This window comes from Meriones unguiculatus, chromosome 11, assembly GCF_030254825.1.
Source record: "Meriones unguiculatus strain TT.TT164.6M chromosome 11, Bangor_MerUng_6.1, whole genome shotgun sequence".
In the NCBI taxonomy this organism is placed as follows: domain Eukaryota; kingdom Metazoa; phylum Chordata; class Mammalia; order Rodentia; family Muridae; genus Meriones; species Meriones unguiculatus.
The window spans coordinates 57,286,356-57,301,424 of NC_083359.1; the positions used below are offsets into that span (position 1 = coordinate 57,286,356).

A 15,069-nucleotide genomic window follows, 5' to 3' on the forward strand; every position below is an offset into this window, starting at 1 on the left:
AGCTGTAGCCTTCAGAGAGACATCTGCTGATGGTGGAGGAACCCAACACTAAGTTTTGGCAGAGGCTGGGGGTGGTGGTGGGGCCACCAGGACTTCTGCTTCTGAGAAGCAGCCAGAGGGTGTCTGACACCAACCTGCCGTGGTGCCACTGCCCTGGTCTCCAAGCCAGCCCAATCCCAGGCTAGCCGCGACCTCGCTCCTCTAGGAGACGCTCCTCGGTCCTCCCCCACTTCCCCTTTTCTGGGTCCTCCCCCCTCCTCCTATGACCTGGGGGTGGAGTGGGGGGCTGTGTTTTAAGAAGGGGCAGCCCGCAGGCCAGAGGCCTGGCTATTGAGTAAGCAGCCCCCTCCCCTGGGCCGCGCTGGCGGTGGGCGTTGGAGCCCGCTGCGGCCCCGCCTCCCGGGCCCTGTCCGGGCGGGTGCGCGGCGCAGAGGGGAGGGCCAGCGGGGCCGGAATGCGCGGCGGGCGGGCGGGCGGCGCAGGAGGCGAGCGGCGGAACATGTAAGGGCACATCCCGCCAGCAGCCGCCCAGCGCGCATACGGAGCCCAGGGGAGCGGGCGTGCGGGCAGAGAGGCGCAGGGCACCGGGCAGGCTCCGGGCGGTCGGAGCGGTGCGCAGGGTTCCGAACAGGCGACGAGCGAGAAGCATCCGTACCCGCCACCGAGACGCTGCTGTCCGCAAGGCGCTCGGGGCTGCAGGCTCGGCTGGACAGAGAGCAAGGCCAAGCAGCCCGGGGTGCGAGAAGCCGGCGCCGCAGAGCCGGGACCGCCGCGCCCGCCGCAGCCTCCGGCGCTGTGGCAACCTCGGGGCGCCCATGACGGCGGCGGCCACCGTGCTGAAGGAGGGCGTGCTGGAGAAGCGCAGCGGCGGGCTGCTGCAGCTGTGGAAGCGGAAGCGCTGCGTGCTCACCGAGCGCGGGCTGCAGCTCTTCGAGGCCAAGGGCACGGGCGGCCGGCCCAAAGAGCTCAGCTTCGCCCGCATCAAAGCCGTGGAGTGCGTGGAGAGCACCGGGCGCCACATCTACTTCACGCTGGTCACCGAGGGCGGGGGTGAGATCGACTTCCGCTGCCCCCTCGAAGATCCCGGCTGGAACGCTCAGATCACTCTGGGCCTGGTCAAGTTCAAGAATCAACAGGCCATCCAGACTGTGCGGGCCCGGCAGAGTCTTGGGACTGGGACCCTCGTGTCCTAAACCACGAGGCATACCATTTTATCGACATGCCCCCAACGTCCGTGTCCAGAGGACATGTCAGGTAAGCCCCAGAGCATCGAACCCTCTCTTCTTCCTCTGCCTGCTATAGAAAACCAGGGGCTTTGTCTTCCGCCCCAAAGCTGGACAGCCATAGGAAAGGTTACTGTGACCAACAGAGGGTAGGATCCCGAGAGGATGTGTTTGGGAAGCCTGGGCCCTTGGGCAAGTGGGCACAGCTGGCTTTTTCTCTAGGGTGCCAGGCAGGAGAGCCCTTAATGTGTCTGAGAGGAAGACGGGTCCTGGGAGGGAGTGCACAGGTGGGATAGGCCTCCTTAAAGACTGGGTGAACATGAGCTCAACCAGTGTTCGACATAGGGCTCCTGTGTTATATGACTCTTTGAGAATGAATTTCAATGTTGAACTGAGGTGAAAATGCACCATCTTGTAATTATCAAAGGAGTAATAAGGGCTTGGGAACAAAACCATGGTGTCCTAGTTCCCCACGTGGGGCCTCAGTGGAAGGCTGGGCTGAGCCAGTGCTCTACAGCTCATTCTTGATAGTGGCTTTGGGGCTCTAGGGCTATTGGTGCCAGGGATGATGGGCCTGACCTGTCCACGAGTGCTGGCCAAGGCCCCATGGGCCAGAGGAGGAAAAACTAGAAGAGGGGATGAAAAGCTGAGAACAGGATGGGGCCATGAATTATTATTGGTGATGTCTTAATCCTCCTTGAGCAGAAGGGTGAGGTGTGGGGGAGGGGAGGGTTGTGGTTAGAATGGCTCAAGGGAGGGCCCAGGAATAGAACCTAGAAGCATGGCACTTAGCCTTGTGGCCTCTTCCCCAGATACAGCTCCCTCCCCATGGGAACCGGAGCTGGGTCAAGGAGGGGTTTATATAACCCTGACCTTAACGTCTGCAGTGGAAGCTTTTGTCCCTCTGGACCAAGTATACCTCCCACAGAACCTCATCCACCTCCCCTTCCATCTTTCTTCCAGCAAGCAGAGTTCAGGTGAGCCTGGGGTCCCAGCTGGCGCTCTAGCCCCTTTGAGACTCCTGTTTATCGCACCCACCCCCACACTAGTGAAGCTGGATATAACGCAAACCCACTGGGCTAAGAATGGGTCCACCTTGATCTCTTAGGTCCCAGAGTGGGGCTGGAGGAAATCGTTTCCACTGGCCACCACGTGTGATCAGCTGTCTGTATCCACCTTTTCCTCCTCTGTGGATTCAGTCACTTCCTGGTCGGAAATAGTTGGGAATAAAAAATGTTAACCAGACATTCACAGACCTCTTGTTAATATTTCCCAAACAATATAGTGTTAACAACTGTTTATATAACATTACTTTGTGTTAGGTGTTAAAGGTAATGCAGAGATGGCTTCAAGCGTATGGGAGGTTTGCATAGATTGTGTGTAAAAACTACAGCCTGTTACAGAAAGAAACCCCCAGAGTTTGGTGTCTGGAAGGTCCTGGAATCTGTTCCCTGTGGGTAACAGGAGCGGCCATCTTATTTTTGTTTGTTCTGTTGTAGAAGAGGCTGGGAAGGCCTGGTTCCAGGCTCATCATTCCTAGCAAGTCAGCTGTCTTAACCAGTGTTCTTTCTCTCCAGCTTCTCTGTCCACCTTGGCTGGTTGGGGCCTGACTGCATTTGATGAGGCAGAAGCAAGCTATATGTGGAAGAGGCATATCAGCATGGAAGGAGCCGACTGGCCAGAGGAGGAGAGCAGAAGCCAGTGAGGGGCTGAGGATGAAGATTCAGCTCCTGAACACAGAGACTGTTATACCCAGCTTGGGCCTTGGAGCCACAGGCCTGGCCTCCTATATCTCAATGGAGAACTTGGGGCTTACCCTGGCATCAAGGTCCCTCCCACTGGTCCTGCCCTTGGTTCTGGGTTCTGCAGACTTCTGTTTGGCCCCTGGCTTTGACACTTGCCCAAAGGAGGGCAGTTGTTTGGGGCGTGCTAAGCCAGTGCTTCAGAACTCAGGAGGCCACCCTGGGATTCAGAAGATGACCACCCTACCTTAGGACAGCTGCTGGACTCAGCTTGCAGAGGGGAGTCTGCTGGGCTGGAGGCCTGTGCGTGGGGGTCTCTTGCTGCTTAGGTCCTTTTGGGACCCCCTACCCATCTGTACCCTCTCTTTGCACACTTCTTCCCTCACCTCTGTTGCCCTCTCCTCACTTTGGTGTTGGGCCTGGAGGTGGTAGGGGTGGGGTAAGGGTTTGGCCATTACCATTTCATGCCTATTCCAGAATGAAGATGCCCAGGATGTGGGCAGTAAGCACGCTGTCTGCTGTGTGCAGTTCTTTCAACTACGGGACACCTAGAGCTTTGGAGCATCTCTTTACTTCTTCTCTAGTCTGCAGGCCCTCTGAAATATCTAACTTGAGGGGTGCAGGCACTGAGCAGACACGGCCTCATTGGTGGTAGGAAGGAAGGTCCTCCGTGTGACTGAAGATCTTCGTGGTCCTATAGCTGCCCTTTCTGTAGAGGGTCACTTTGCCCCTGCTCACCAGCGAGTGGCCCTGGTTTCTGGGTAGGCTTCTCTCCCTGTTGTTTACACATGCAGATGTACACAATACAGTAAGCCTTAGTGGCCGAAAGGGGGTTATTTCTACAGAGGAAGATGCAGAGGAATCATGGCCTTGAGTTAGAAGCTGAGTGACCCCTGTGACACCCCACAGACACTATAACCAGCAAGTGTCCCCCTCCCTGATGCCCAGTGGTGGCCTGCTTCCCAGTCTCTGGAAGGAACAATGCGGCTGAGGGGATTCCTCAATAACTTGATGTATCTTTAATAACCTTTTTGTTCTTCTCATGTTTCCCCTGTTTTCTGATCAAAATTTCCCATTCTCCTGTCTGTGTCCCTCTGTCCTCAGAAGTCTCTCCCATGTGGCACGAGAACCACACCCCACAGTTGAATATGGGGTGTAAGATTTACAAAAGGACATTTAACAGCTGTACCATTTATTACCTCATTTGTCTGTACCACCACCCCATGGATAGCGTGTTCCTACCAGGTCAGAAATCATCTTTCATGCCAACCTAGAGCAATGCGATAAAAGACAGGGCTAAGCCAGGGTGCTGTGATCAATTGATGTCTTTTGTGGGCGGGGAGAGAGTCAGCACTTTCATGTGCCTGGAATGGAGATAAAGTTGCCCCTCCTGCCTTGATGGAGCTGTTGATGGGAAAGGCTTGGTTTCCCCATCCTTATGAAATAGCATATTTCCAACAAAGCCCAAGAATCGCTGGTGGTGGAGATTGAGGCTTAAAGAAATGAGGCATCAGGCACTCAGGAATGCAGGAAGGAAGGTTTGTGAGCAGATAGGTTTGGGATCAAGGTGAGATCATTCACTAAAAAAAGTCTCTTTTGGGCCAGGTACTCTGCCCTCCATGGACATGGAGAGGCAAAAAAGACAGACCAAGCCTCTGTCCTAGTAGCCCACAGTTCCGTGGAAGACAAACCCATAGCAGCCGGTGCCAGTAGAGCTGGCCACAGGAAGCCTGGAAGCACCAGGCAGTGTTTCCTTGCTGCTCAGTGTCGACCGCAGCAGAGCTGAGAGACATCATTGTGCTGCAAAGGGCAGCAGTGGGGCGTGGGCAGTGCGGAGCCAAGGGCAGAGGGCAGGTGCTCAGGGTTCCGAGGCAGGCTCTGGTTTCTGAAGTTGCCTACTTTAGACACTCAGCCTTGGTTCCAAGTGTACTTTGGTTCTTGCCCAAAGCCAGCTTTGATGTGTCCTTTTGCGAGGTGAGTCCAAACCCTCTAAAGTGCACTGCTGGGGACCCTCTGTGGACCTGGCACACAGCAGGCCCCTGGCACGTGTATAGTGGAGACTTCTACAACAGAATGGGTATTTATCAAAATTCTGAGAGCCCTGCATTCTCAAGAACCCTCACTGGAGAGAGAGAGGTCTGGTGCTTTCAGAACAGGCTATTTCAAAAGACACTGACCTCTTAGGGGTGTTCTGGTCTTTTCAGCAGGGAAGGGCTCATTCTGCTTTCTGGGTTCAAGGCTGCCATTTTTGCTCTGAATTTCCAGGAAGGAGCAAAGGCCTTCACCCTTGGAATGCTTGCTGGACTGCTGAGTAGGGTTAAAAGCCCCTTTGTTGACAGAGGCCGGCGTTCATGGTGCCAGCAGGCTCTCAGGAGAGAGACGACTGCTCAGCTGGGCCTGAGGACACACTGAGGCCAGGGAGGGGCTGTTGCCACCAACTCTCCCCCTGCTCTGGCAGCCGGGGCCTCACCCGGCCTGATCCGTGAGTCATCAATGGGAAAATGAGACGGGGCATGTCTCAGCCCAACAAGTGGAGTCCGATGAGGTGGGGTGGGGAGGCTGAGGGGAGAAGGGATGGGCTCGTTCTGCTCTGGGAGAGCTGGGTTGGGAGTTAAGGCTTTGGCAAGAGTGAGCCTGTTCCAGGGAAAGAATGAAGGTGGGAAGAGCCGGAGAGTCGTCCAGAACCGGAACTGCAGAAGAGAGGAGAGAGGGTGGATCTGCAGGCCGTGATAGGCTGCCAGCCAGAAATCTGGAGCCAATGATAAGGCACCAGGGGCAGCTGTGCCACCAGAGCCAGGATGCCAGGCTGCCCTGAGGCTGGAGAGAAAGCTCTGGCTGGGGCGCCTCTGGTCTTCTCTTCCCATTTGCACAGTCGTCCAGAGTGATCTATATAAAATGCAGTTGATTCTTCTGCCAGTACCACCAGCTGCTTGTCCCCTGAAATAGGAGAGGCCCCCTTCCTGAGAGTGCTCTTGCTCTCTCTCTCTCTCTCTCTTTCTCTCTCCATGCTTACATTTGCACATCCAGGTCCCTACAGGTAACCGTTCCCATTGCAGTACCAGTGAAGCTCACCTCATACTACAAGCCATTTCCTCCAACTCCTCCCACACATTTTGGTATCATGGCTCTGAGCTTTCATGCTCTGAGATGCCTCCCCAGACTGCCCTGCCTACAGGCTAGCCTGAGTAACCACTCTTCCTGCTGTGGGGCCATATCTTCTTCATTAGTCACACTGCGTGTGATCGCTGGTTTATATGTCTTGCCTGTGCCACTTTAGACTGGATGTGTCATTTGTGTGTTCCTGGTGTCCCACATTACCCGGCACCCAAGAGACCCTTAATAATACTAGTGGCAAGCAGTGCATACGTTTGCTCCGTATTGGTCCAAAAGATGCAGTTATCTATAACACTAAGTCATCTACTAAAATGCTTGGAGAGAGAAGCACTTGTCTAACATTAAGAAACCAGGACCCTGGTACACGCCTGTAATCCCAGCACTCAGGGAGCTAGAAGCAGGTGGATCTCTGTGAGTCTGAGGCCAGACTAGTCTACAAAGCTAGTACAGGATAGCCAAGGCTACACAGAGAAACTCTGTCTCGAAAGCCAAAAAATAAAATTAAAAAAAAAAAAGATAGAAAGAAAGAAAAGAAAAGAAACTAAGACCCAGAGGAGCAGTGACAATTCAGAGTCAAAGCAGTTAATGAGTGATGGAGCCAGGAGTCAACTTAGTCATGGTGGAAATCAAAGCAGGTGCTGTTAGCCCAGTGCCAAGTAGATTAACTCTTATTGCATGAATGGATGCATAAGTGAATGATTTAAGCCACAGTTTTGCTGAGAGGAGTGAGCTCAGAAGTGAAGGAACTCCTCTGTGTAAAGCTCGGAGGAGTGGGGATCTTCAAAGGACAGAGAAGAGAGCTGTCCATGAGCTGGTGTGTGGTGGGGTGTTCATAGAGAAGGTGACTAGAACCCTGAAACAAGCGTGGGGCCAAGCTGTGTAGCTAGCACCTGTACTTCTAGCACTTGGGAGGCTAAGGCATAAAGATCAAGAGTTTGAGGCCAGCCGGGGCCACATAGAGGCCCGTCTCAAGCCCATATTCTACCCTAAGACAATACAAAACAAGGCAAATCAGCAAGGATGAGGTCTAACAGTAGAAAAAGACCCCTTTATCTGGGCTATCTCTAGGGGCAAGGGCAGTCCAGGAGTAATCTAAAGAATAGAGGGACCTCAGCAGGAGAAGGGACAGAAAGAACTTTGAAGAACCTAAGGAGACTCCCAGCTCCAAATGTTCCAAGGCTGGTCTAAGATATTGTTTGTCCCTGGACCTAAACTCAGGGTTACCCCCCACCCCAGCCCACAAAGGCCAAGATTCAGCAGCCATGCCTTTCGTGCAGCATCAGCTCTGGAGCCTCAAGACAATATATAGAACTTTCCTGGTTTTTCCATTGTCAGCCCTGACCCATCTGCATTCTGCAAGACTCCTCAGTCCTAGACAAGGCCATCACTGTCCCATTGCCAGAAAAGAGGCCTCCAATGCCTTTCCTGATGTTACCCAGCAGCTCTATGGAACCCAAGCCTGTAGTGCTTTGGCCCAGAAGCGTTACCTCCTTTGGCTCAGGCTGGCAGTATTTCCTACCTTCTTGGAGAAAGGGCACCAAACCTCTAGTTGCAGGGAGAAGAGCCAGCAGGATTCTCTCCGGGGCTCTCCTGTCAGCTGACTTCAGGGCCCCTCTGCTAAGTTAATCACTTTAACTCAACCTCAGTGATATATTAGTGCTTAATTTCACTGCACAAAAAGTTACTGGTCTGACCAGATGTTGGTTTCCAGGAGGCCCCAAGGGTACTGAGACCAAGAATGTAGCAAGGAAAAGCAGGCTGGGGCAGGTGTGTTCGCTGAGGTGGGATAGGGAGTCTGACCACAGGGAACATTCCAGGTGGAGGAAGTTGATTGCGTAAAGATGCTAGGACCAGAAAAGGTGAGGTGAGACAAGAGACACGAACAGGTTTGCACAGACCTTGGGAGTGACAGCTAGCTGAGTGCAAGCCAGAAGGGACTGGGGCACCCAGAGCACTTCCAGGAACTATGCTTTTCATAGGTAGTGAAGACCATGCAAAGGTCTGACACACACACACACACACACACACACACACACACACACACACGCATGTGCCCGCACGCATGCATCTTTATTGTTGCTACAGACATGTATTTGAGTCAGGCCTAATTGCTCACAACTATAAGAGTACTAATCCCAACTACTCCAGGAGGTTGAGACAGGGGGATGGCAAATTCAAGGCCAACCTGGGCAACTTGTCTTGAAAGTAAAGAGGGCTGGTGGTGGGGTTTGGGGGTGGAGCATTTCCTTAGGCTGTGAAAGGCTCTGGGTTCAATTCCCAGTACTGAAAAACAAAAACAAAACAAGTCCCAACAAACCAAAATAAGACATGTTCACCGAAGAAAAATGTGGAAGGACAGAACACGCCAAAGAAGAAAACAAATATTACCTTCATGCTTTCAGCCTGGGTGTAGACTTCAGCCACACTTGTTTCTACGGAGATAGCCAACATCACACAACTATTCAATAATTGTCCCTGTGCTTTGTGCACAGGGTTTTGCTGTATGTACTCTATTGCTTGCTGGTATGCTGATTGCTTTTCTCTTCCTTCCTTCATCCCTTTCTCCCTCCCTTTCTGTGGTGTTAGGGATCAAACCTGGACATTGTGTAAGGTAGGCAAATACTCAGCCACTGAGCTTTCGCCTCCGTTTTAATTCTATATATTTATTTATCTATTTGTGTGTATGGGTGTTTTGTCTTTTTTGCATATACATACACCACATGCATGCCTGATGCCCACGGAGGCAAGAAGAGGGCGCCAGATCTCCTGGAAGTGGAGTTACAGACAGTTGTGAGCTGCCATGTGGGTGTCGGGATTCAAACCTGGGTACCCTGAAAGAGCAGCCAGTGCTCTTAACTCCTGAGTCTAGCCAGCCAGTCATTCACTTGTGCCCCTTTGTTCTGATCTCTGTGGTGTGGAAGGCTCAAGGATGACTGATGTTTCCTAATGGCACTATTCAGGTTGAATGGCCAGGTTCTCATTGGAAGGTGGGCAGGTTTTTGCTGAACACTGTGTTTTAGGACGGAGTTTGGTGGACCCACCAGAACGGAGAAGGGAACCCTGTGTGTAGGGACACCAGGAGCTGAAGCATCAGGCTCCAAGCCAGTGGTGGGAGTGGGCGTAGGGGAGCAGGTCGCAAAGATGAGAATAAGATAGTTGTGGCCTCTCACTCAAGGCAGGTATTTGGGCACTCCTGTCACGAGTATAGCCGTGGCCCAGTGGCAGTGAGAAATGTGGCCCGAGTGTGAATCCTCACTGTGCTTCACATCAGCCCCATGACTTGAGCAGCTTATCTTGCACCCCACTGAAATGGGGGTGTTAACAGCCCTGCTTTCTAGGATCACCATGAGAAGGAATTGAGAAAATGCCTGTAAAGTAGATAAAGCGCACAGATAGCACACCTTAAGTGCTTGTTTTTATAGTAGTGTAATAATCCTCCTAGCAGCCTTGCTCCACCTAATCCCCATTTAGAAAACTGCTCGTAATTAACACTGTAAATTAGTACCACTTACCAAGTGCTTTTACTAATCCCAATGCCCAGCCTGCATGGGGTGTGCTCTAAATTTCTTTGACTCAGTGCTAGACTTACCTTCCTTGGGGGGCAGGGCTTAAGGTCCTTATTTTAGGGACAATGAAGCTAACACCCAGAGGAGTTAAAATAGTGGTCTGAGACTCCCTAGGCACAGACAGTGGCTCAGAATGGCCTTGGGTCTCTCTGCTATTCTCCTATGCCCTTTGCATTCTTTCACCCTTGTCTTAGTTAAGGTTTCTATGGCTATGATCAAACACCAAGACCAAAAGGAACTTTGGGAGGAAAGGGTTTATTTGGCTTATCCTTCCACACTGCAGTCCATCAGCTGAAGGAAGTCAGGACAGGAACTCAGGCAGGGCAGGAACCTGGTGTCAGAAACTGAAGCTGAGGCCACAGAGGGGTACTACTTACTGGCTTGCTCAGCCTGCTTTCTTATAGACCCAGACCACCGCCAGCCCCACCCACAGTAAGCTGGACCCTCCTCCATCAATCACTAATTAAGAAAGTGTCTACAGCCGGATCTTATGGAGGCAATTTCTCAATTGAGGTTTCCTCTTTGCAGATGACTCTAGCTTGCGTCAAGTTGACCTGAGACCAGCCAGGACAACCTTCCTCCCCAGCCTTTGGATTTCTAGTGTTGAAGATGGTGAGAAGGTACGGCGCTCTCCAGCTCCCATCCTCAGCGACTGCAGTTCGGCATTATACTATCACCAGTATCAATCACCTGGCTCTGGTCTAGTAGAGCTCAGAGCCCTTCACATACGCCTAACACCCTTCAGCTCCCCATCACCACCATCGAAGAGACTGCAAGCAGCATGACTTGCCTGGGTTTCCAAGTTACTCTGAACTTACCCCAGTTACAAAGCACATGCCAGTAGCTAGTGCTCCCTACGACCCTGGTGCTCTCCCACCTGCCCAGAAGGGTGATTTCTCCCCTCCCACTTCAGCCTCCAACCGTGCAATCCTTGCCATTGTGTCTGTGTTCCTGTCTAAGGCTTTGAGTCAAAGAGCCATTACATGAGACCTGATTGTCTTCTCCCGACAGCTCTGTCATGTGATCTATATGGTCTCAAAGTGCTACCCAACTACCCCTGGTGTGTTTCCTGATAAAGACAGTAAATCTAAGGTTCTGGGGAGCAGTGTGTCTTCCCTGTGTTTAGGAAAAGACTTCCAATCCAATATCCAGTCTGGACTAAAAGACAAGTGTCCTCACCCAGGGCAGCAGCTGCGGCTACTGCTGGCGGCCTGCATGCATTTGGGTCAGCTGCGCTTTCAGGGAAAGGATGCCTTCCAGCGCTTCCTCCTGGCCTGCTTCCTTCCATCACATATTGTCCATGTCCATGCTGGCCTGAAAGACTTTTAGGTTTCTGCCTACATAACACACAGAGAGGTCCTCTCAGCTGCAGCAACCACTCCCTGCTCCTGTGCTTAGCTGCTCCTGGCCTGGACAGGGCCTGGCTGCTGGAATGGACTAAAAGCCCTCAGTTATTCACTGCTCTGGGCTGGAAGATGCAGGAAGCCAGGACTTTTGACCTCAGGCTGTACCCTCTGTTGGATTCTCAGGCCAGAGGCTGGCTGCCTCAGTCATACATGGAAGGAGAGAGGAGAGAGGGAGAGAGGGAGAGAAGGAGGGAGGAAGAAAACAGAGAGAGGGTGTTAGGGGCCTGATTAACTGGCAGGGCACTTCTGAGTGTGAGTGCTCTGAGTCTGGAGCATGAAGTCTGGAGTAAGGCAGGGGTCAGGAGGTACATTCCGGGTCCTGACTCAGACTGTGCCATTATCCAGCACTATGACCTTAAGCACAGCTTTACTATTGTCCTGACTTGCCCTGGTTATAAAATAGAAGCTGATCAGTAGTTACCAGTCCAGCAAATGAGCAGAAATGGGTGTTTGATAAAAGCATACAGCCTACTGGATATGATGGTTCATGCTTGTCAGGCCAGCAATCAAAGCTGAGGCAGGAGGATGATAAATCTGAGATCAGCCTGGGCTACAGAATGAGACTCTGTGTAAAAGCAACAACAACAATGTCAACACAGCTGCGAACTGTTCCAAGCACTTGGAAGGCTGAGTTCAAGGGCAGCCTGGCCTACCTAGAGAGTCCCAGGTCAACTAGGGCTCCATAGAGAAATCCTGTCCCAATCACACACACACACACACACCACCACCACCACCACCGCCACCACCACCACCACTTACCCTGCAGGCTTGAGACATCTACTTAGATTTACATGACAGCGTTCAGCAAGTGCTACCTGGCAACAATAATGCTGACAGTTATTCCTCTATTTTCCGTGTCTTCCTCTCTTCCTCTCAGTGTAGGCTGTCTCTTGTGGTTTTCTCTGCCAGTCTTTACAAAGTCCCTGGAGAAGAGAGCCCCCTGTGGAAATGGGCCTCTGGCTTCATTTGCTGCTCTGGGCCTCAGTTTCCACAAAAGCAGAGCAGGAAGCAGGCTCACCCTTCATTCTAGGGATGCCACGTACTTAAAGAATGGGGCACAGTGAACATGTAATCCAGTGGAGACACCAGGCTCTGTACATGTGTCAGGCCAGGCCAGGGCCAGATGATGCCCAGAACACAAGCTGGGAGCCGCTCCCTGAGTGCTGGAAAGCCCTCCGCTCAGCACAACAAAGGGGCCTCCAGGAGTTGCTAATCCCCTCTGTGTTGGGTTCAGCATCTCCTGTATCTCAGGCTGGCCTCAAACTTGCCCGATGGCTGAAGATAGCTTTGAACTTCTGCTTCTTGCCTTAACCTCTGCTGTACGGAAATGACAGGAATTGCAGGCATCTGTGTGATTTTGTGTAGTGCCTGGAGATGGAAACCAGGGCTTAGAGAGTGTCAGGCAGCACCTCACATCCCCAACCCTGTGACTTGCTTTTAATCAGCAGAGTGGGGTGAATGTCACCTCTGCTGTCAGGCTTCATTAGATTGCGACTTTTGTCCTGTCCATTCTAACTCTCTTTCCCTTGGGTTTGATGACACACACACACCTTGTTAGGAAGGACTGGGAACTGAGAGTGGTCTCAGGCATCAGCATCATACATGTTTCTCATGGTGGGGGGGCTGCATCACCTTGAATCTCTGGGCCTGGCCCTGTACCTGGGACTCTCTCCCCCCACACTACTAAATCTACCCCCCACTACCAAATCCACCCCCCATTGCCAAATCCACCCCCCATTACCAAATCTCTCTCCACAGATTTGGCAATTTGGTTTTTCAGAAACTGACTCCTGGAGGACTCCAAAATGCTCCTGGGTCCTAGAGTGGGAAACAGACAGGCTAGCCCAGGGCCCAGATACTCAAGGCTCACCCTAGGGGTCGTTTGTATTTTGAGACAGCATCTCTATATGCAGGCCAGGCTGACTCAAGGTTCTGTTCCTTCAGCCTCTTTAGTGTTAGCCTCCCAATTTCCTCTGACCCCATACCAGGAGACTTGGAGGCCACGTCAGTCACTAAGAAGCAGAGATCTGTGGGTAGAAGAGCCCAGTTCTCCTGTCTCCTACTTAGAAACACACATTCACGAGCTGGTTTGGTAAGCAAAGACTATCTTCCCACCTCAGGGGAATGCCCCCAAACCGGAATGATGTTCTTGGCCAGTGATGTTCTTGGCAGTTCCAGGGCAGGGCTGGGGGGACTCCTTGAGGGACAATCACACAGGGGATCACTGGGCCAGAAGCCATGCTGTGCCATCAGTCGGGTAGGGAGGCCGCACTGGCTTTCTGTCACTACTGAAAGAAATCATTGCACCACATTTGACTACCCACAGATGTTAACTTTCTCATGGCACTGGAGGCCAAACACAATTATAGCCATCTGTGGGCCAAAATCAAGCTACCAGGGCTGGCCACAGTCCTGCTGCAGGCCGGAGGTGAGAAGTTCCCGGTCTCTTTTGCCTCAGGTGGCTCCAGGTACCACACAGTTTACACAGCACTAGCAACCGCTGCCTCGGAGGTCACAGTGCCTTCTGGTCTGTCTGCTGTCTCCAAGTGCCTTCTTCAGATGAGGACATAACAGAGGCACTTACAGTCTGTGGAGGTCATCAAAGAAGTCGTCTCACAACCTTACACGATCCCAGGTTTGAGTCACTAGAATATGGACATGTGGGGCTTCATGATTATACTAACCACAAAGGGTGCATGGAAAAGGCAGAAACGAAGCCGGGTGTGGTGGCACATGCCTTTAATACCAGCACTTGGGAAGCAAAGGCAGATTTCTGTGAGTTCCAGGCCAGCCTGGTCTACAAAGGGAGTCCAGGACCAGGACAGCCAGGGCTACACACAGGAAAAAAAAAAAAAAAAAAAAAAGGAGAAACTGAGGCACAAACAGATGCATAGTATTAGATTCTCTTCTGGAAACTGAAACGTTGTGTTTAAACTCCCAGAGCCACTTCCCTGCCACTAACCATTGTCCCCACATGAGCCAAAGTCCAGGAGAGGCAGGGCCAGTGCTGTCATTATCCATCTCGGTATTTCAAGCCAGGGTTCTTCTGGACACGATGCTCCTCTTTCCTGCCCCCACTTTCCCCCCTGGCGCCGCGTGGGAGGCCCTGGCTGGGAGACACAAGAGTCTGACCTCCCAGCAAGAAGTGCTTTTCCTGTCACTGAGGGAAAGAGAGAAGCTTCTCTCTCCAGCACAGGCTGTCAGCCTCACAGTGTGGGAGGCTGGGAGGCTGTAAATCCCCTGCCTGCCCATGGAAGCAGCTGGGCCTGGCCACATCCTGTGGACTTAACTCCTTCCAGGCCTGTGGACCGGCCCTTTAGGCTGAGCTGTGAAGTGGTGAGGCCTCTTCAGGGCCAAGCAGGGTTTCTGCAGCTGTACCCAATGCTGGCAACTGGCCCAAGTACTGTTTATTGAGGGGACTTGAGACTGACCCTCCTACTTAAAGTCAGGAAGGGCTAGCTGGTTAACTCTTGGTATGGCTAGTGAAGGCCACATCAGGATGGGCGTGGCCTGGGGTACCCGAGCCTCCTTGGTAGCCATTGCTTGCTCAGGGAAGCCCATTGTTCTGAGCCAGACCGTCCTGGAATTCTGGGATAAATACTGGACCAGCTGGCCATGCCACACACACGCACCTGCCCAGGGCCGACAGCAAACTGCTCGCTCAGCCCTCTCCTCACAGCATGGAATCTGTCCAGGGAGCGGGGCTGTGGCTGTTTGTCTTTGGCAGATACTAAGCTCTCTATAAATGACTCAGTGATGTTTCTGACTCTCCCAAAGTCTTTTCTCCACTGCTTTTCTCTCTCCCTCCGTCCCTTCCTGTTCCACTGTGTAACCCAGGCTGGCTTTGGAAGCTGAGCGCTCCTGCCTCTGTGGAGTGTTGGGCTTAGAGGTGCACTCTACCAAGAGGCTTTAATATGAAGTAGCGTTCCCACCTAGTGCTGGGGCCAGACCCAGACAGAGTCTTGCACCTGCTGGGCATGGTCTCTGCTGCTGTGCTGCATGCTTAGCCCTAAGCCTC

At 52.5% G+C, this 15,069-nt stretch overlaps 1 protein-coding gene across 2 annotated transcripts; it reads left to right on the forward strand.

Moving 5' to 3' along the window:
* The first annotated feature begins 328 nt into the window (after positions 1–328).
* Positions 329–3,474, forward strand: Phlda3 (pleckstrin homology like domain family A member 3). 2 transcript variants are annotated; one of them, XM_021636624.2, is made up of 3 exons: positions 671–1,254; positions 2,036–2,200; positions 2,801–3,474. In XM_021636624.2, exon 1 carries the CDS (start codon positions 816–818, stop codon positions 1,191–1,193), a length of 378 nt encoding a protein of 125 aa, XP_021492299.1. In that variant the 5' UTR covers positions 671–815; the 3' UTR covers positions 1,194–1,254; positions 2,036–2,200; positions 2,801–3,474. The 2 variants fall into 2 exon arrangements, with proteins under 2 accessions (XP_021492298.1, XP_021492299.1); XM_021636623.2 differs by lacking the exon at positions 2,036–2,200 and having other exon boundaries at positions 329–1,254.
* Positions 3,475–15,069: the final 11,595 nt, after the last annotated feature.

What these genes read in the sequence shown, in the direction of transcription:
- Phlda3 (XM_021636623.2), top strand. Translation starts at nt 816, where the DNA reads ATGACGGCGGCGGCCACCGTGCTGAAGGAGGGCGTGCTGGAGAAGCGC.